The following is a 15,777-nucleotide window of genomic DNA, read 5'->3' on the forward strand; positions in this document are numbered from 1 at the left end:
GCTAGCCCCTTCCTGCTTCTGCCTTCTCTGCTTCATGACATAAACCACCCTGCCTTGGAACACCCTCTTCCTCAACTCCAACTATGCCAAACTGATGTCTTTTTCTAAAGATATCTGATCATGATGCAGAAGTGACTATGATTCAGTCCCCCATTGAAGGCCACTGATAAACACAGGGGCCGGGAGACTGTTCTCCCTTTCTCTATAGCCCTTCAAACCACTGATCTGCCAGCTTAAACCAGTGAGGGTTTTCTGGAAACTTTTTTTTTTAAATGAGGTTTTACTAATCTCTACTTTTTTTTTTTCTCTTTTCTATTTTTCAGAGCTGGGGACCGAACCCAGGGCCTTGAGCTTGCTAGGCAAGCGCTCTACCACTGAGCTAAATCCCCAACCCCTAATCTCTACTTTCAAGTGAAGTTTGTTTTTCTTGCTTTTGTTGAGTTTAGGATGGGAATCACAGGCAGTCACCATATTTCTTCCTCCTGAGAGAGTGACCTGTCAGTGCAAACACAGTAGTCCTGGTTTCCCACTAACCACGCTGTGTCACATGTCACAGTCATGTTCTTCAGTAGCTTGTCCTGCCAGCCTAGCAGGCCAAGCCTGACAATTATTTTAACTTCTTTCTCTTTATTTTCATTTAGTTGATAGCTCTATTCCTTATTTTTTCAGATTTATTTAAGATTTGTTTGTTTTTTGTTTTTGCTTTGTTTTGTTTTGTGTTTGAGATGGTTTTAGCTGTCCTGGAACTCACTCTGTAGACCAAGCCCGGCCTCAAACTCATAGAGGTCTATCTGTTGCCTCTGCCTCCCGAGTGCTGGGGTTAAAGGTGTAGGCCACTACTGCCTGGCCCAAGATCTACCTATATATGTGAATGCTAGTAGAGGGCATCAGATCCCAGTGTGGTTGTGAGCCACCGTATAGTTGCTGGGAATTAAACTCAGGGCCTATGGAAGAGCAGTCAGTACTCTTAACTGCTGAGCCATCTCTCTAGCTCCCCCTAGCTATACTTTTTAAAGAAGTTTCAGAAATTGGATATGTTGCCAAATGTGTCCCTAAGCTAGGCACCAGTTCCAAAGAAATGGCTCATCTAATTTTGCTAAAATATCAGTTGCGTCTCCTATATGTTCTAGAACAGGTCTGACATGTAGTTGTCTTGCCTGTGGGCCATTTATCTGCTTCTTACTAATCTGGTTTATCTAAGCTGATTAGCCAGGTTGGATGCTGTGGCCATGCAAATGTCTGGATGTAGTGGTCCTAGGTTTTCTCCTTTGGACACTCCCCTGACTGTACCAGTAAGTGAGGAGCTCCTGCCAGCTGGTGACCTCCTCATCTACATGAGGTCATCCTTTGAAACACGAACCTTCCCTGCGTTCCCTGGGCTTATCCTGAAAGCCCAGAGAAGCTCTCTCTTCAACCCCTACTTGAGGAAGGGCCCAGTTGTGGGTCAGGCAGTGTCCCATCCTGGGAGTGAATGTAAGTCTCCTGGTGCAGTGCTGACAATGGGGCACACAGAGAATTGCTGGAGCTCATCATCAGTGGGAGTGGGTGCTGGGAGAGCCAGACCTTAAAGTCACTGGCAAAAAAACTAAACAAAATCCAAGCTGGGCCTCAACAGGCTCTGTATGGGCAGGTATGAAAAGCAGGCTTGCTGGAGATGGCGCCATGCTTTTTGTGTACACTTAATGTACCTTAATTCAGACTTCGTCCGCTGAGGTAAATCTGAGTCCAGCCCTGGTTCTCTGTAATCATATTTATCTCTGTGCTTGTGACCCCACAGGTCCTCAGTACCTAATTCAGGCCAGTAGTCCTGGCCATCTCAGTCCTCTATTCCTGGTGCCTCCTTTCCACTTGAGAGCCCAGTTGTGCTTTGGACACCTCGTAATGTACAGTTCACACATGCATTCATTGTCTTAGGGATTCAGTTCAGAAGGTAGACTTCAGAAGACTGAGTGTGGGAAGCCTTTCGTTGGAATAATGTACAGTGTGTATTCAAGCAAACCTACTTTCCTTTTGAAAGGTGGTTTTAGCCTAACTATGATTTTGCCATCCCTTGAAGTTTTGTGATAAGTCGTTAACACCTCTGGTGCCTCTGAGATCTTCAACTCCCAGGCTGTGTCCAGTGACACCTGACAGCTTCTAAAACTGAAGCCACATGCTTGAATGAACATTTTTCTCTAAAAGTCATATTTATCTAACTTTTTTCCTTTTCTACCAAAGTAGCTCTTTTGTCTAACAGTACTATTCATATTTCTTGCGAGTTCCCTTTAGCCAATGGACACTGTGCCCACTGTTCCCCAAAAGGCGTTGTTTATGGGATGCTGTGTATGATATATTGAACCTGAGTGCTTTACTCATCGCTGGGGATCTGGACATTTAACTCGCCTGAAATTGCTATGCCAAAGTCCCCATTAAATGACTTGATTAGCTCCTGTTACATCATGACACAATAGTGAGCCTTGTCTCCTGGAAGCAAGTTCTTCCATTTTTACTGTTTATGGTTCATGAGTTTTGGGTTTAATGTGGCCTAGTAAGTCTGATGGTGTAGACACGTAGGCCCTAGAACAGTGGTTTTCGATCTGAGTTGTAGCCCCTCTGGGGGTTTGCATATCCAGTATCCACATTGTGATTCATAGCAGTAGCAAAGTTAGTTATAAAGTAGCAGCAAAACAATCCTCTGGTTGAGGTTTACCACAACATAAGAAACTGTACTAAAGGGTTGCAGCAGCATTAGGAAGGTTGAAAACCGGGTTGGGGATTTAGCTCAGTGGTAGAGCGCTTGCCTAGGAAGCGCAAGGCCCTGGGTTCGATCCCCAGCTCCAAAAAAAAGAACCAAAAAAAAAAAAAAAAAAAAAAAGGAAGGTTGAAAACCGTTGCCTGAGAAGGTTTGTTCAAATGTAGTCACAGCCAGTGGTAGTAGCACACATCTTTAATCCCAGCACTCAGGAAGCTCATGCTCTTTGAGAGCCCGGCCTGGTCTACAGAGCCAGTTTCAGGACAGCCACGGATACACAGAAAAACCCCATCTCAAAAAACCCAAACAAAACAAAAACAACAAAAAATATAGAGTCACAGGCTAGCCAGCCAGCAAAAAGACAACTGTGTTCAGGGCCCTATATCCTGGAAGGAAAGAGCTGACTCGTACAAGATGTCCTCTGACTGTCGGATGTACACTGTGACACTTGCACACAATGTCTTTTTAAGGTATCCACAGATAGAGAATAGCCATTTCTGAGTTGTGCCTTTGGGAATCCCGAAGTTGAGACTTGAATTTCCTCTCAAAAATTGTGCTTTAGCAGGGCAGCTGTAGTGGTGGTGCCCACCCCTAATCCCAGCACTGGAGGCAAAGGCAAGTGGATCTCTTTAGTTCAAGGCCAACCTGGTCTACAAAGCAAGTGCCAGGACTACAGAGAAAAAAATCCTGTCTCAAAAAAGAAAGGAAGGAAGAGAGAAAAGAAGAAAACCTAATTAATTAGTTGATTAATTAATCATTCTTTTTTTAAAGATTTATTTACTTATTTCATGTATGTGGGAACGCTGTTGCTGTTCTCAGACACACCAGAAGAGGGCATCAGATCTCATTACAGGTGGTTGTGAGCCACCATGTGGTTGCTGGGATTTGAACTCAGGACCTCTGGAAGAATAGTCGGTACTCTTAACAGCTGAGCCATCTCTCCAGCCCTAATTAATCATTCTAAGAAATGGAAAGGTAGTTGCAGCTTCTCTGGCCCAGCCTGGGAAGGCAGGTACATCAAACAGCCAGCATGGCACAGACCTGCAGACATAGACCATAACGTTTGTGTTTGTAGCTGAGTGTATACATGGTGCACACATGTAACTTAGCCACTTGGGAGGTTGAGGCAAGACGATGTGGCCCTGTGGGTGACACAGCAAGATGATGTCTCAGAAGGTGGCAAGCAGGGATGTTGCCATCAGTAAAATATATGAAGACCTGAGTTCAGTCCCAGGGTCCATGTAATAAAAGCTGAGCAGGTTGTGCTTGTAATGCCTGTGCTGAGGACAGAGATGGGGGAATCCTTGGGGCTTACTGGCCAGCCAGCTTGGCCTACTGGTGAGTTTCTGGCCAGTGATGAGATCCTGTCAAGAACCAAACAGGTGGCAGCACCTGAGGAACACCACCTTAAGTGTTCTGGCCTAATGATGCTTGTGTGCATACACACACAAACGAGTTTGTAGCTAAGCCAGGAAAATTTGAAAACCTTGAGTTAGAAGGATGGTGGATGGTAAACAGGACATTTGTCAGCTAAAGTCATGGGCTCTTAATGCTGTGGACATTAAACACTAAAGAATTTGCTAATGTTTATTGAGTGCTCTGAGATGAGGCTGGACCTGTTCAAGCTTGTGTGGCTGTTAATCAAACCATGATTTCATTAATTAATTTCAAGTTTATTATGCTTGATGGTAGCTGTTTTGTTTTGAGACAGGGTCTTTCTTTGTTGCCCTGGCTAGCCTGGAATTCGATGTGCAAACCAAGCTGGTTTTAGATTTAGATTTTCCTGCCTCTGCTCCCTAAGTGAATGGATTAAAGGTGTGTGCCAGCATGCCAGATTTGATAGTAGATTGAAGAGAACTTGATGCCCCATCCAGTGCCTGCCTTCTACTTCTCTTAGGGGCTGGGAGTCCTGCAACTGCTCCTCTGTACAGCACCATTCCCTAACTGCTTCTCCGTGACTGAGAGGATCCTCTGACTTGGGGGTGTCAGGACAGCACAGAAGGCACCAAGGTCGGGAGTCACTCGATTCTGTTTCCACCCAGGTCCTGTTTCGGGGAACATTGCCATGGTGTTCTGAGTCAGGCTTGTCTTTAATTGATTGGTTATGTTTCTGGGGAGATGAGGCCTGACTTGTGCTGGCCCCTTGAGCTTCTAAAGAGGAGGATGGGTGAGATCTGTGCATGAGAGGTTTATGTGAAGATTTATCCACATCAGGAGCCAAGGCTTGACTCAACACAGGAAGTTCAGCCTGAAGGTCGCTTGATGAGAGGCAGTTGAGAGGCCCTGTGGTTGTGGGGTGCTGAGGATCTGTGGAGCTCCTCACAACAGATATAGGCACCTTGTGGAAGTAGCCAAGAAGGCAGGGTAGCAGTGCTGTTTGCAATGGTGAGCCATAGATCAGTAAGTAGCTGACTCTTAAGCAGTTCCTGCCCTATGCACATTTTTCCTTTCTCCAGAAAGCTGCTTGCCCTGCCTCGGGTGGCTGACCTTTCTGAAACCATTTCTACTGCTGAGGCTCCAGCTGGTGGCTGGCCTCATCCTCTGTCGGCCTTGATGCTGAGAGCCTGCCTGTGGCTCTCACTGGTTTAGCCTTTCTCTATAGGGTGTTCTGTCAAAAGCCTTGAGCTTGGGGAAAACAAAAGCATCCTTTTGTGGGTAGCTGGGAATGCCTGATTGTACTCCCATGTTGTAGGACAGCTGGTGCTACGAAATGAAGTCCATGAAGTCAGCTGCGGAAGTAGCTTTCTCTTCGGGGAACTGCTTAACTAGTAAATCCAGGATTAGTTCAACACCTATCAAACCTCAAATCATATGAGGATGAATGAGTATCTACCCCGAGAGGAAGAGGCTGCATGACTTTAGAAGCAGGCCTGGTAAGGTGCCAGCCCTCCTCGGCTTCATGGCCCTATAAGTAGCTCAGGACATGACAGTGCCAGCAAGTTCTGTGCATGTGGGGACTAAAGAAAGGCTCTTAGGTTTGCCCCGAATGGCATTTTTGTTTTGTCTTTTGAGACCAGGCCTCACTGTAAACCTACCTGGATTAGAATTCACCATGTAGCTCAGGCTGTCATTGGACAATGGCAATCCCTCCCTCTGCCTCAGCTTTGTAAGTGCTGGGTTAACAAGCACAATCCACCGTGCCATATTATAGTTAAGATTTCATTTTTTAAGGGTGTGGATGCCTGAAAAGACCAGGAAAGGGCATCATATCCCCTGAAGTTGGTCTTAAAAGGTGCTAAATTTTCTGATGGGAGTTCCTGGGGTGGTAGGAAGTATTCTTAACTGCTCATCCATCTCTCTAGCCCCTCTTTCTCTATTTTGAGGCCAGGTTTCACATAGCTCCAGCTTCCCTCAGACTTGTGTAGCTGAAGTTGACCCCCTCACCCTCCTCCATTTACCTCTGTGCTAGGATTACAGATGTCCACCAGGAATCCCAGATCCAGTGTTCCCCATTCTTGTATATCCATCCTGTCATATCATGTGGCATCAAGGAATTGTATACTCTACAAGGAAAGCAACTTGAATTGTCTGTGATGGTAAATCCAGATGTTTTTTAAATGATTTTGAATTGTGCTTCTGTTGTGAGACAACATTCCAGGTCTTTTGGGAGCCCTCAGTGTGAACCCTGAATGACCCTTGTTCCCTCGCTCAGTCTCCAGGGAAGGCTTCTCAGAAGGCCAACAGGTACAAGTATGGGACTCCAGGGTCAGTGGGAGTGGCTCCTCATTCAGGAGAAAGCCAGTAGTTGGCCATAGCCACCCCTCAGCTTTTAGGAATCTCACTCCAGGGACTGGCTATGGAACCAGAAGGCAAAACCAACTTGACACCTGCATCCCTGGCTCCTAGAAAGCTTTGCTGGGAAGCGCCGGGCTTGGCGAAGTGAGCATCATCAGCCCAAGCCCTGCTTAAGCTCAGGACTCTTGAAGTTGTCCAGCTAATTGGCTGTTCAATGAAGTTGACACAAACACGGCAACAAAGAAAAGACTATGCCCACCCACATAGTCTAGCCTGGTCTCTGAGCTACTTTTAGGCTGGTTGTTAGAAGTGTCAGGCTCTCTGAGCAGTGGCAGCAGGCTGATCTCTGCCTTTGAGGCCAGTCTGGTCTGCAGAGCTAGTTCCAGGATAGCTAGAGCTACACAGAGAAACCCTGTCTTGGACCCCACCACCACCAAAGAGTCAAGTTCTGTTTAGGTGCTAGCATGATTAACATTTCCCAGCCTTCATTAAACAGCTAGCTCTTCACTGAGTGCCGTCACTTAAAAGTAGTCTCTATCGGGGTTGGGGATTTGGCTCAATGGTAGAGCACTTGCCTAGGAAGCGCAAGGTCCTGGGTTTGGTCCCCAGCTCCGGAAAAAAAAAAAAGAACCAAAAGTAGTCTCTATCCAGGCAAGAAGTGTGCGTATGTGGTGGAACCAACGGCAGTCTTCCCAGGCAGGGCCATCCTGTGACCACAGTTCTTGGTCTGACTCTGGGTAGTGGGGAATGCAAAGTGGCTTTTCCCACTGTCCCTAGCTCTGTCCATGTGACTTTCTCCTCACTATCTCCAGCTTTTCCTTGGAGTCAGTACTAATTCTGAGTTACCAGGAACTTGATTGGATCCCTGCCCCAGGAAAGGCCTATTTCCCTGTCCTCTTTCCCATAAGTTATACGAGCCACAGGGTTTGGTCTTGAACTCATTCTCTCCTCCAGTACGTTTGAAGGACTCTATAAACTTGGGTGCAGCTCTTGTAGGCAGCAAGGAGACATTAGAGGATGCTCCAGGGCCTAGCCCCAGAAGAGCCTATGATGCAGGGGATGGAACTACCTAGCAGCTCTTGATCAGGTATCTTCCAGTTAAAGTGTTTAGATTGGCCACTTAAATGTGTTCTAAAATAATGTAGGAACTGTTTTTTAAGGCACTATGAAATGGCTCAGTGGGAAAGGACATATAAGTCCTAAACCCCATATGAGACTGAATAGCCTCCTCGGTCATACTGACCACAGCTCTGATTTTGCTTTTAGCACTAGCTAAAGTTACCTCTTATCTGTGCCTGTTTGTTTTACTTGCAAACTGGAGTTCTATAGCAGAGACAAAGCCCCAATCCAGCTAAGCTATGGTGAGAAGAAAATCTGAAAAAAAAAATCCATTGAATTTTTTATTTTATTTAGTTTAGTTTTTATTTATTTTTTATTTATTATTTAGTTTCTGGAGACAGAGTTTCTCTGTGTAGTCCCAGTTGTCCTGGAACTCACTCTGTAGACCAGACTGGCCTTGAACTTGAGATCTGCCTGTATCTCCCTCCTGAGTGCTGGTATAAGGGCATGTACTACCAGACTTCCACTATATTTCTTAAACCCCAGCAACAAAAAGGGTCTGGAAAACTCCCACTGATGATCCAGAAAGGACAAGTTCTTTTTCATCTGAAAGCAGGGAGACTGCCTGATGAGATCAAAAGGATATTCCAGATGGCACCTGTATGCTTAGGCCCATCAGCCCTGGCAAAAGCCAGGAGAGCCACTGCCTCTGGGGCTTTCCATCCTCAAATAGTCCCTGGACCACTCATAGTCTGAGGTCTACGCTGTGCTGCTCTGGACACTTAGGAACAAGGATCTGTTTAACTTCCTGTTCCAGGCTGAGAGGAGGGGCCGGTACCATGCCTTTACTTTGTCCAGTCAGAATGACAGGGCTATCTGGAGCCACTCTGTGGGTTTGGGTTGTCATGAGGGTTATGATCTAAGAGGTCAGCACTTTCCTGTACTTCCTGTTGTAGGGCAGGGGCCACCCTGCTTGTGTTCAGGCCTAGAGCTATGGGTGATCATGTTGACAAAGGCCAACTTGGAGCCCTGAGAAGCAGGGGCCGTTGACAGGCAGGTCTACATTAGTGGACTATCTTTTATCCAAAGCTCCTTGACTCTGGTGTTCAGCTATACACAAAATGGAATTCTACATATGTTGGACAGAAATAAAAGGATCAAGCCCCGTCCAGAAAGATTCCAGAACTGCAAAGACCTGTTTGACCTGATCCTCACTTGTGAAGAGAGAGTCTATGACCAGGTTGTAGAAGGTGAGTGCACATACAACACCAACACTAGGCTAATAGACATATGGTTGCCCTGGGCAACAGTGGTGTTGAGACAGAGGGCACCCTCACATCCTCTGACCTGTACGGACATCTGGAGGATAGCCTGTGAGGAGTAAGCACAAGACTGATGTCCAACAAAGCTTACGCCCTGTGGCCTTCAGTGTTTGCTTTTCCTATGTTAGGCCTGGCATTTTGTGGAACATGCTGTTGGTCCAGGGTTGCCTGGCATAGGATGGCCTGGATTGAGTACACTGTTTACCTTGGTCTCTTAGCCCATGTTGGGGGCTGTCCCTCATGTTAGTTCATTGGGTTTGGGGGCTCAATCTTCAGTTAAATTCCTCAGAGTTCAGGGGCAGGCATGGTAAGAACTGGACTTGGATACATCTGCACTCGGTGTCTCTTTTTACCAATCAGATCTGAACTCCAGGGAACAGGAGACCTGCCAGCCAGTGCATGTGGTCAATGTGGACATCCAGGACAACCATGAAGAGGCCACCCTGGGAGCATTCCTTATCTGCGAGCTCTGCCAGTGTGTGAGTCTCAGCACCCAGGTCTAGGCAGTGCCTACCAGAGGAAGTAGCTGCAACCCAGTCCTGTTGGGGCTGCAGAGGAGACAGTGCGGTGGAGGACAGGGGCAGGGAAGGCATGTCACAGTGCCTGGGGTTCACTTAAGGCTGTGCTTTTCCCAGATCCAGCACACCGAGGATATGGAGAATGAAATCGATGAGCTGCTGCAGGAGTTTGAGGAGAAGAGTGGCCGGGCCTTTCTGCATACTGTCTGCTTCTACTGAGCCATCCCGCTTGGTGCATGGCCTGGCACCACCAAGCCACCTTTGCTGAAGTCACTTTTTCCATGTGTTTTCCCTGCTACGTGTACATCACCAATGTACTGTACATATAGAGTGAGACATACACAGAAATGCCAGATTCAAAACCATTGTTTTTAACCAAAAGAAATAAAGATGGTTTACTCTACACCCTACAGCAAGTGTCTGTTGTTGGCCCACCTACCCGTTTTCTCTCCACTGCTGGACTGTACAGAAACCTAAGTAAAGCAACAGGCTGTCTTATTGAGGGGGGAAAACCTTGGAATTGCAACAAAATAGGTGCTTATAAAAGTCTTTGATTTGTCCTGAATTTCTGGCCTGACCCCCTGCAGAGGAAGAGGCTACCCTGGGCCTTTGAGCCCAGCCCTGTGACATACCTGAGATCACCCTTCTGAGAGGTAGGGCCAGTACCCTGGATACAACAACTCCAGTTGGGACGACTTGGGGGGCTGGAAGTCAGCTGTTCTCTTCCTGCTTTTGTCACACAGGGCAGGGTTGGTTCTTATGTTATCAGCTCTGTGGCCAACACAAGGGCTTGGGACTCAATTTGGCTCCAGGTATGACCGGCAGCCACAAGAGGATCATAGACACTGAGCTGCTGGCTTCAGGCAACTGTTCCAGCTCCTCTTCCTTCCCAGAAGTCGGCTAGTCTTTCCCACAACTGCCACGATCTCTATGGCATATTTGGCCCATTCCGTATTGCCTACCCTCTTGCCCTCCTACCTCTGGTCATGTAGTCATAGTCCCTGGTCTGACTTTTCAGGCCCCTCCTCTGATGGCACTTTCTTGCTGGAAGCGGCTGGGTGCTGACACTTCCTGTCCCTCTTTGGAACCAGGAGACCCAAGAGGAGGGGCCTGCCTTGGAGAAGTAGAGCCGAAACGACCACCCGGTCCAGGCCAAGGCCCAGTCTAGCACGGCACTGGGCAAGGAGACCAGAGCCAAGACTGATAAGATGGGGCAGAATGTGGAGCTAAGGCCGGAGGGGAGGGGTCTCAGCCTGCGTCACAGGGATAGGAGTGGAGAACCTCGCCCCTGGATGCTGGCGCGGGGCGGCGAAGTCCCTCCCCGGAGGCGGAGGCAGGAGGAGGAGGGAGGAGATAGTGAAGAAGAAAAGGAGGGAGGGAGAAGCCTGGAGGAGGGAAGAGGGAGGAGGGAGGGGGCCGCCGCGCGGACCGCAGGGAGCCGGGCGCAGGGAGCACCGGAGGGCGGAGCGGAGGGCTGCCAGCAACGGGCGACGGGCGAGCGACCCCACAACAGCCCCCACATCTCTGCTGCCTGTGCCCGCGCCTGTCCCCGGGGTCCGCGGCGGCCCGGCGCGCGAGCGCTGACCTCTGCGGAGGCGGCGCGGGCTCAGCATCGGGCCGGGGCCGGGAGGGGCACCGGGGCCGGGGGGCGGCGCTCCGGCCCGGCCCGGCCCCGCCCGATGTCCATGAGTGCGAACACCATGATCTTCATGATTCTGGGGGCGTCGATCGTGATGGTGAGCGGAGGGGCTTCCCGCGCGCGCCCCCTGCTTCTGCCGCCCGCGCGCGCGCCTACCCCACCTCGCTTCCTTGTTTACCGGCCCGTGCGGCCTGCGCTGCCCTCCGCGGCTTGCCCTGCACTGCCCTCGCTGCTACCTTGCGCTGCCCTCGCCCTGGTTGCCCTGCGTTTCCCCACCCACCCACCCACCCCTGCAGCCCAATGCTCCCCCTTGGCACCCCTTTCGGCCCGGCCCACTCCTCGACCTGACCGGTCATGGGCTCTTCCAGGCCATCGCGTGCTTGATGGACATGAACGCGCTGCTGGACCGATTCCATAACTACATCCTCCCGCACCTGCGGGGCGAGGACCGCGTCTGCCACTGCAACTGTGGCCGGTGAGTGCGCCCCGGCTCTAGGCACGACACGCGTGATCACACTTGTGCAGCGGGCCCCACTTGGCCGGTGAGCCGGGAGCAAGCTGGGCCGCAGAGCCTGGCTGAAAGATGGGGGCCGTTTCTGCCCGCCAGGTGCTGGGGGAGGGGTGGCCAATGGGAACCCTAGGTCAGCCAGCTGCCTCCCCTGGGAAAGGAAGCATGACTGAGTCTGTTAGGAACTCCTTCCTCCAGTTCCTTTATAGAGAAAGGCTGCCTGGTGGTGGCATTATGGGCCAAGGATCCTCTTGGTCCAGGGCCGGGAGGCCTGAGAGCAGCATCCTTGAGTAGTGTCCACAGTGGAAGCCAGGAAGCTGGTTAAGCCTGGGACAGTAGTCTTGTCTACGACCCAAGTCTTCCTCCTGGGCCTACTGTGTCCATGGTAGGCAAGTGCAGGAGGTCAAGATAGGAAGGGCCTTCCTTGAGGAACACCTGCCACAACTGATTATTGTGCAGAGGAGGAGCTGAAGTAGGCTGGGGTTTGCTCAAGGTCACAATGAGACCCACCACACCCTTCAGGGACCTCCCCTTCTGTGCATGTGTAGTGATGAAGTCTTCTGGCCTTGCATGTTTGTATGTCCATGTATGAAATAAACATCTTCTCATGAGCCGCGCATGTGTGTACTGTCTGTGCATATACATGTGCGTACACAGCGCACTCGAACATCCGCATGCACTCATTCCAGAGATGCCCTCATTCGATAACCGTTGTCCCTACTGGACAGACTAGGGGGAAGTGGATGGAGGCTTTACAGAGTAGACTTGCCCAAGATTACACAACTAGGAAAGAATGTGTCTAGAATCCCAGAACCTCGGGTCCTCGTCCCACCCTATGTTTCAGCTCCAGAGGTGTTCCTTCACACAGGGGTATAGGGTATGTCAGGACAGTTGCATATCTCCTAAGTGCATATATGGCTACGGGTACAGGCAAGTGTGCTGCAGATCATGGGCGTTAAAGCAAGTAGAAAGGGGATGTACATGACCCTTGCATGCATTGGACATGGTAGGAAAATTTGCTATGTGGTCACACATTCCCGGAGAGCCCTTGGTGCACACCATCTGTCTATCTGATACATCAGAGGGCTCGGAAGAGACACGAGGTTAGCTGTGCTGTTCCCAGGCCATGTCCGTAGGTGAGTTCTGAAGCCTTCCCAAGGTAGTACATACTGGGCCCAGTCACTAGGCTCATGAACATTGGGGACAGATACTACACGCAGGGCTATTGTAAGGTGGTGGTTGGTGCAACGCTGTCCGCGATAGCACACTGGATGTTCACCAGAGCACAGAGGCTGTGTTCTTAGAGTATGTTTACACAGTTTGTGTCTCATGTAGCATCCCAAGAACTTGTGGACCCACGTAAACAGACACCTGTAGAGTGGAACCTCGAAGTAAGGCTTGTGTGCGCAAAAATGTGGAGAGCCACGTCATATAGACAGTGTTTCTGCGTGTGTCTCTCTACATGTATGTGCTTTGTACACAACTCTACATACAGGGTATGTAAATTTGTTGTACAAAGCACCCTTGTATATTGATTACATATACGTGTATGCCAAGTACATGTATATAAAACAATATACAGTTCAGTGTGCTCGGGGAGAATGTCAGAACCTCTCGGTGTGGGTGCGGTGACTACGGATTAGTTTGCAAATGGGGTATCTGCACACATACCATGTGCACATGTGGTGTTGACAGTTTGCCTATGTGTACACACGTTGTAGAGTAATTGTACACGTGTCTGCCTTTGTACATAGCTACTTGCAGAATTCTAGACAGAAGACATGTATGTAAACTAACGTTCTGAACAAGGCACCACAGCAGGCAGCATTTGTGTGTACACACAGATCCGTGCACATGACAGCATCCCACAGAAAGGGTGGCTGGTTCAAAGCTGAGTGAATGTGCATCTATATGTAACGCACCATACTCATACCCAAAGTGTGCACAGTGCATGGGTGTGGGGCTTGTGGGGCCCATGTCCACAGTATACATGCTATGTCCTGTGCATGCGGACAACGTGTATACACGACACACATTGGATCTCAAGTGGACACATGGCAGCATGTGTCATGAAGGTAGGACACATCAAAGACATTCATTTTGTACACAACACATCTTGCTTTCATTCAGAAGACCTGAGCCCCTGGCCTCAGGGGGCTTGGTATAGAGTTAGGAGGAGCCAGCCCATGGGAGGAAGAATTGTAGATACCCGAGTTAATTGTAAGGGCACAGGTCATAGCCTCTAATCCCCTGATTCCTGAGGCCACATGGTGGAGCCTCACATTGCCCCCTACTTGTAGGCTACCTAGGATCTTTCTGGCTTCCTTGGTAGCTTCTTTCTGTTTCCCGGAACAGCTCTATGTTAGGGACAGCCCAGCAAAAGGGTCCCAGGTTAACCTAGTCCCCACCAAGCCTGTGGCAATCCCTGAGGGTGTGGAAACACTACCTCCCCCAGGGCCTGGTCAGCAATACTTTCTGTACCAGGATCAATAGCATTCATCCATCACGGTGACAGTGGAGGGAAGTGATGGTTGCTAGGTGTCAGTCAGTCATGGTAGCTCCAGTAACCAACTGAGAGCTGGCAGCCTAAGCTTTGGCCACTGGGGTAGGTCAAACTGTAGACCACAGAGTTAGCCCCCAGCGTTCCCAAGATCAGAAGGGGATCTGAGTAGTCTTACTGCCGCCCCCTCCCTATCTCTGCTTACCTGGGTTCAGGTTTAAAAATAGCAACCCCACTGAAGAAGTATCCATCCCTCATTGGGCCCAGGGACTTAAGCAGAAATGGGCACAAGGGAGGAAGAGTTTTTAACTGGGGAATGGCTGAAGGTCTGCTACAGGCAGACACAGGTTCCAGCCTCTCGCTGAGAGGAGGAAGGGGTGGAAGTTTAGGAAGCGAGAAGCTATTTTCAGCATACATTTGAGGTGTCTGTAGATCCCACGTGGAGATTCACAGGCAGCTGGAGCTCCTAGCAGACATGGTGGGCAGTGGAAAGGCCCACCCACTAGTGGCTCTGGAAGTGGGTGGGCCAAGAAAGGCAGGCTCAGCAGAAGCCCAGTCAGCCCCTGCAACTGTCAGGGAGATGAGAGATGCTAAGAATGTGGTCCCATGGCACCCTTGGTATCCAGACCAGTGGATCCCGACATCCAGACTGCTGATTTTGGAGTGGACCATCAGGTGGTCCACTCCTCCTGGAACAGGATAGAAGGACTTCCTGGAAGTGGTGGTGTTCAAACAGCTCTGAAAAGGGGGATGAGCAGCCAGCAGGAACCATGTGGGAACTCTAGTGTAAGCAGAGGTGATCCAGGGCATGAAAGCAATGAGCAGTTCCAAGAAACCAGCTAGGGTAAGGAAGCAAAGAAGCACCGAGACCAGGGCCATAGTGGGTACTTATACCTAGGAGAGGGCTCTAAAACCTGTCCAACTTGGACTATTCTAAGAACACTAAGTGTATGGTAGACATGTGATCTGTGGGGGGCATGAATGAGGGGAGAGGAAAGACCCCTCAAACCTCCAGCAGAATGAGCACAAGGTAGATATTTAAAGCCAGAGGCCCAAGGCAGTGACTGTGGCAGGGGAACAAGAACAATCACTGGTCTTGTTCCTGGCCTCCTGAGAGCATTACGTGGAGGCCAAGGAGCATGCCTGGTGGGCCTTGGTCATTTGGCTGTGCTAAGACCTTGGCAGACCCTCGGGGCCAGTAGGTGAATGTGAAACCTGCTACAGGGACCTTTGGAAGGATGGAGTATTGGGTGGACATTCGTCCCAGCCATTCCTACCCTCCTTGAACCTCACTCCTGATCTCCAGGGCTACTGTCTTCACCATTCCCTGCAGTTCTGCCAGGTGACCTGATCTGGGCCTGGGGGTGCTGTTTCCCCTCCCAACCCAGCACACGGGGATTGCTTCAGAGAACTTCCCAGGGTGGCCCATAGGAATCAAGCCACCCACTTTGGGTCCCCTAGCCAGCCCAGCACGGACCTGGGGAAGGCTGGGCCAGGGTTGGCAGGAGAGGTGCCAGCCCACCCTGCCGCCCCCAGGCACCACATTCACTACGTGATCCCATACGACGGGGACCAGTCGGTGGTGGACGCCTCTGAGAACTACTTTGTGACAGACAATGTGACCAAGCAGGAGATCGACCTTATGCTGGGCCTGCTGCTGGGCTTCTGCATCAGCTGGTTCCTGGTGTGGATGGATGGTGTCCTGCACTGTGCTGTGCGCGCCTGGAGGGCTGGTCGGCGCTATGGTGAGTGCCTCGCGCTGCTG

The 15,777-nt window shown here is 50.1% G+C and overlaps 2 protein-coding genes across 5 annotated transcripts in view; both read left to right on the plus strand.

Moving 5' to 3' along the window:
* Ssu72 (SSU72 homolog, RNA polymerase II CTD phosphatase) overlaps positions 1-9,775 on the plus strand; it is a 29,757-nt gene extending 19,982 nt beyond the window's left edge. The window contains exons 1-4 of one of the 2 annotated variants that reach the window (XM_063287497.1): positions 7,499-7,553; positions 8,615-8,775; positions 9,208-9,326; positions 9,483-9,775. In XM_063287497.1, coding sequence (XP_063143567.1) covers positions 8,661-8,775; positions 9,208-9,326; positions 9,483-9,584 — 336 coding nt within the window. In that variant the 5' untranslated portion in view covers positions 7,499-7,553; positions 8,615-8,660 and the 3' untranslated portion in view covers positions 9,585-9,775. Of the gene's footprint in view, positions 1-7,498; positions 7,554-8,614; positions 8,776-9,207; positions 9,327-9,482 lie in introns of those variants that run through there. The other variant, NM_001025657.1, reaches the window with a different exon arrangement.
* Positions 9,776-9,929: 154 nt separating this feature from the next.
* The window catches only part of Tmem240 (transmembrane protein 240), a 28,007-nt gene continuing 22,159 nt past the window's right edge, over positions 9,930-15,777 (plus strand). The window contains exons 1-3 of one of the 3 annotated variants that reach the window (XM_002729582.7): positions 9,930-11,101; positions 11,373-11,479; positions 15,549-15,757. In XM_002729582.7, coding sequence (XP_002729628.4) covers positions 10,574-11,101; positions 11,373-11,479; positions 15,549-15,757 — 844 coding nt within the window. In that variant the 5' untranslated portion in view covers positions 9,930-10,573. The other 2 variants (XM_063288670.1, XM_008764408.4) reach the window with 2 other exon arrangements.

Source organism: Rattus norvegicus, chromosome 5, assembly GCF_036323735.1.
Source record: "Rattus norvegicus strain BN/NHsdMcwi chromosome 5, GRCr8, whole genome shotgun sequence".
NCBI classification, from domain to species: Eukaryota; Metazoa; Chordata; class Mammalia; order Rodentia; family Muridae; genus Rattus; species Rattus norvegicus.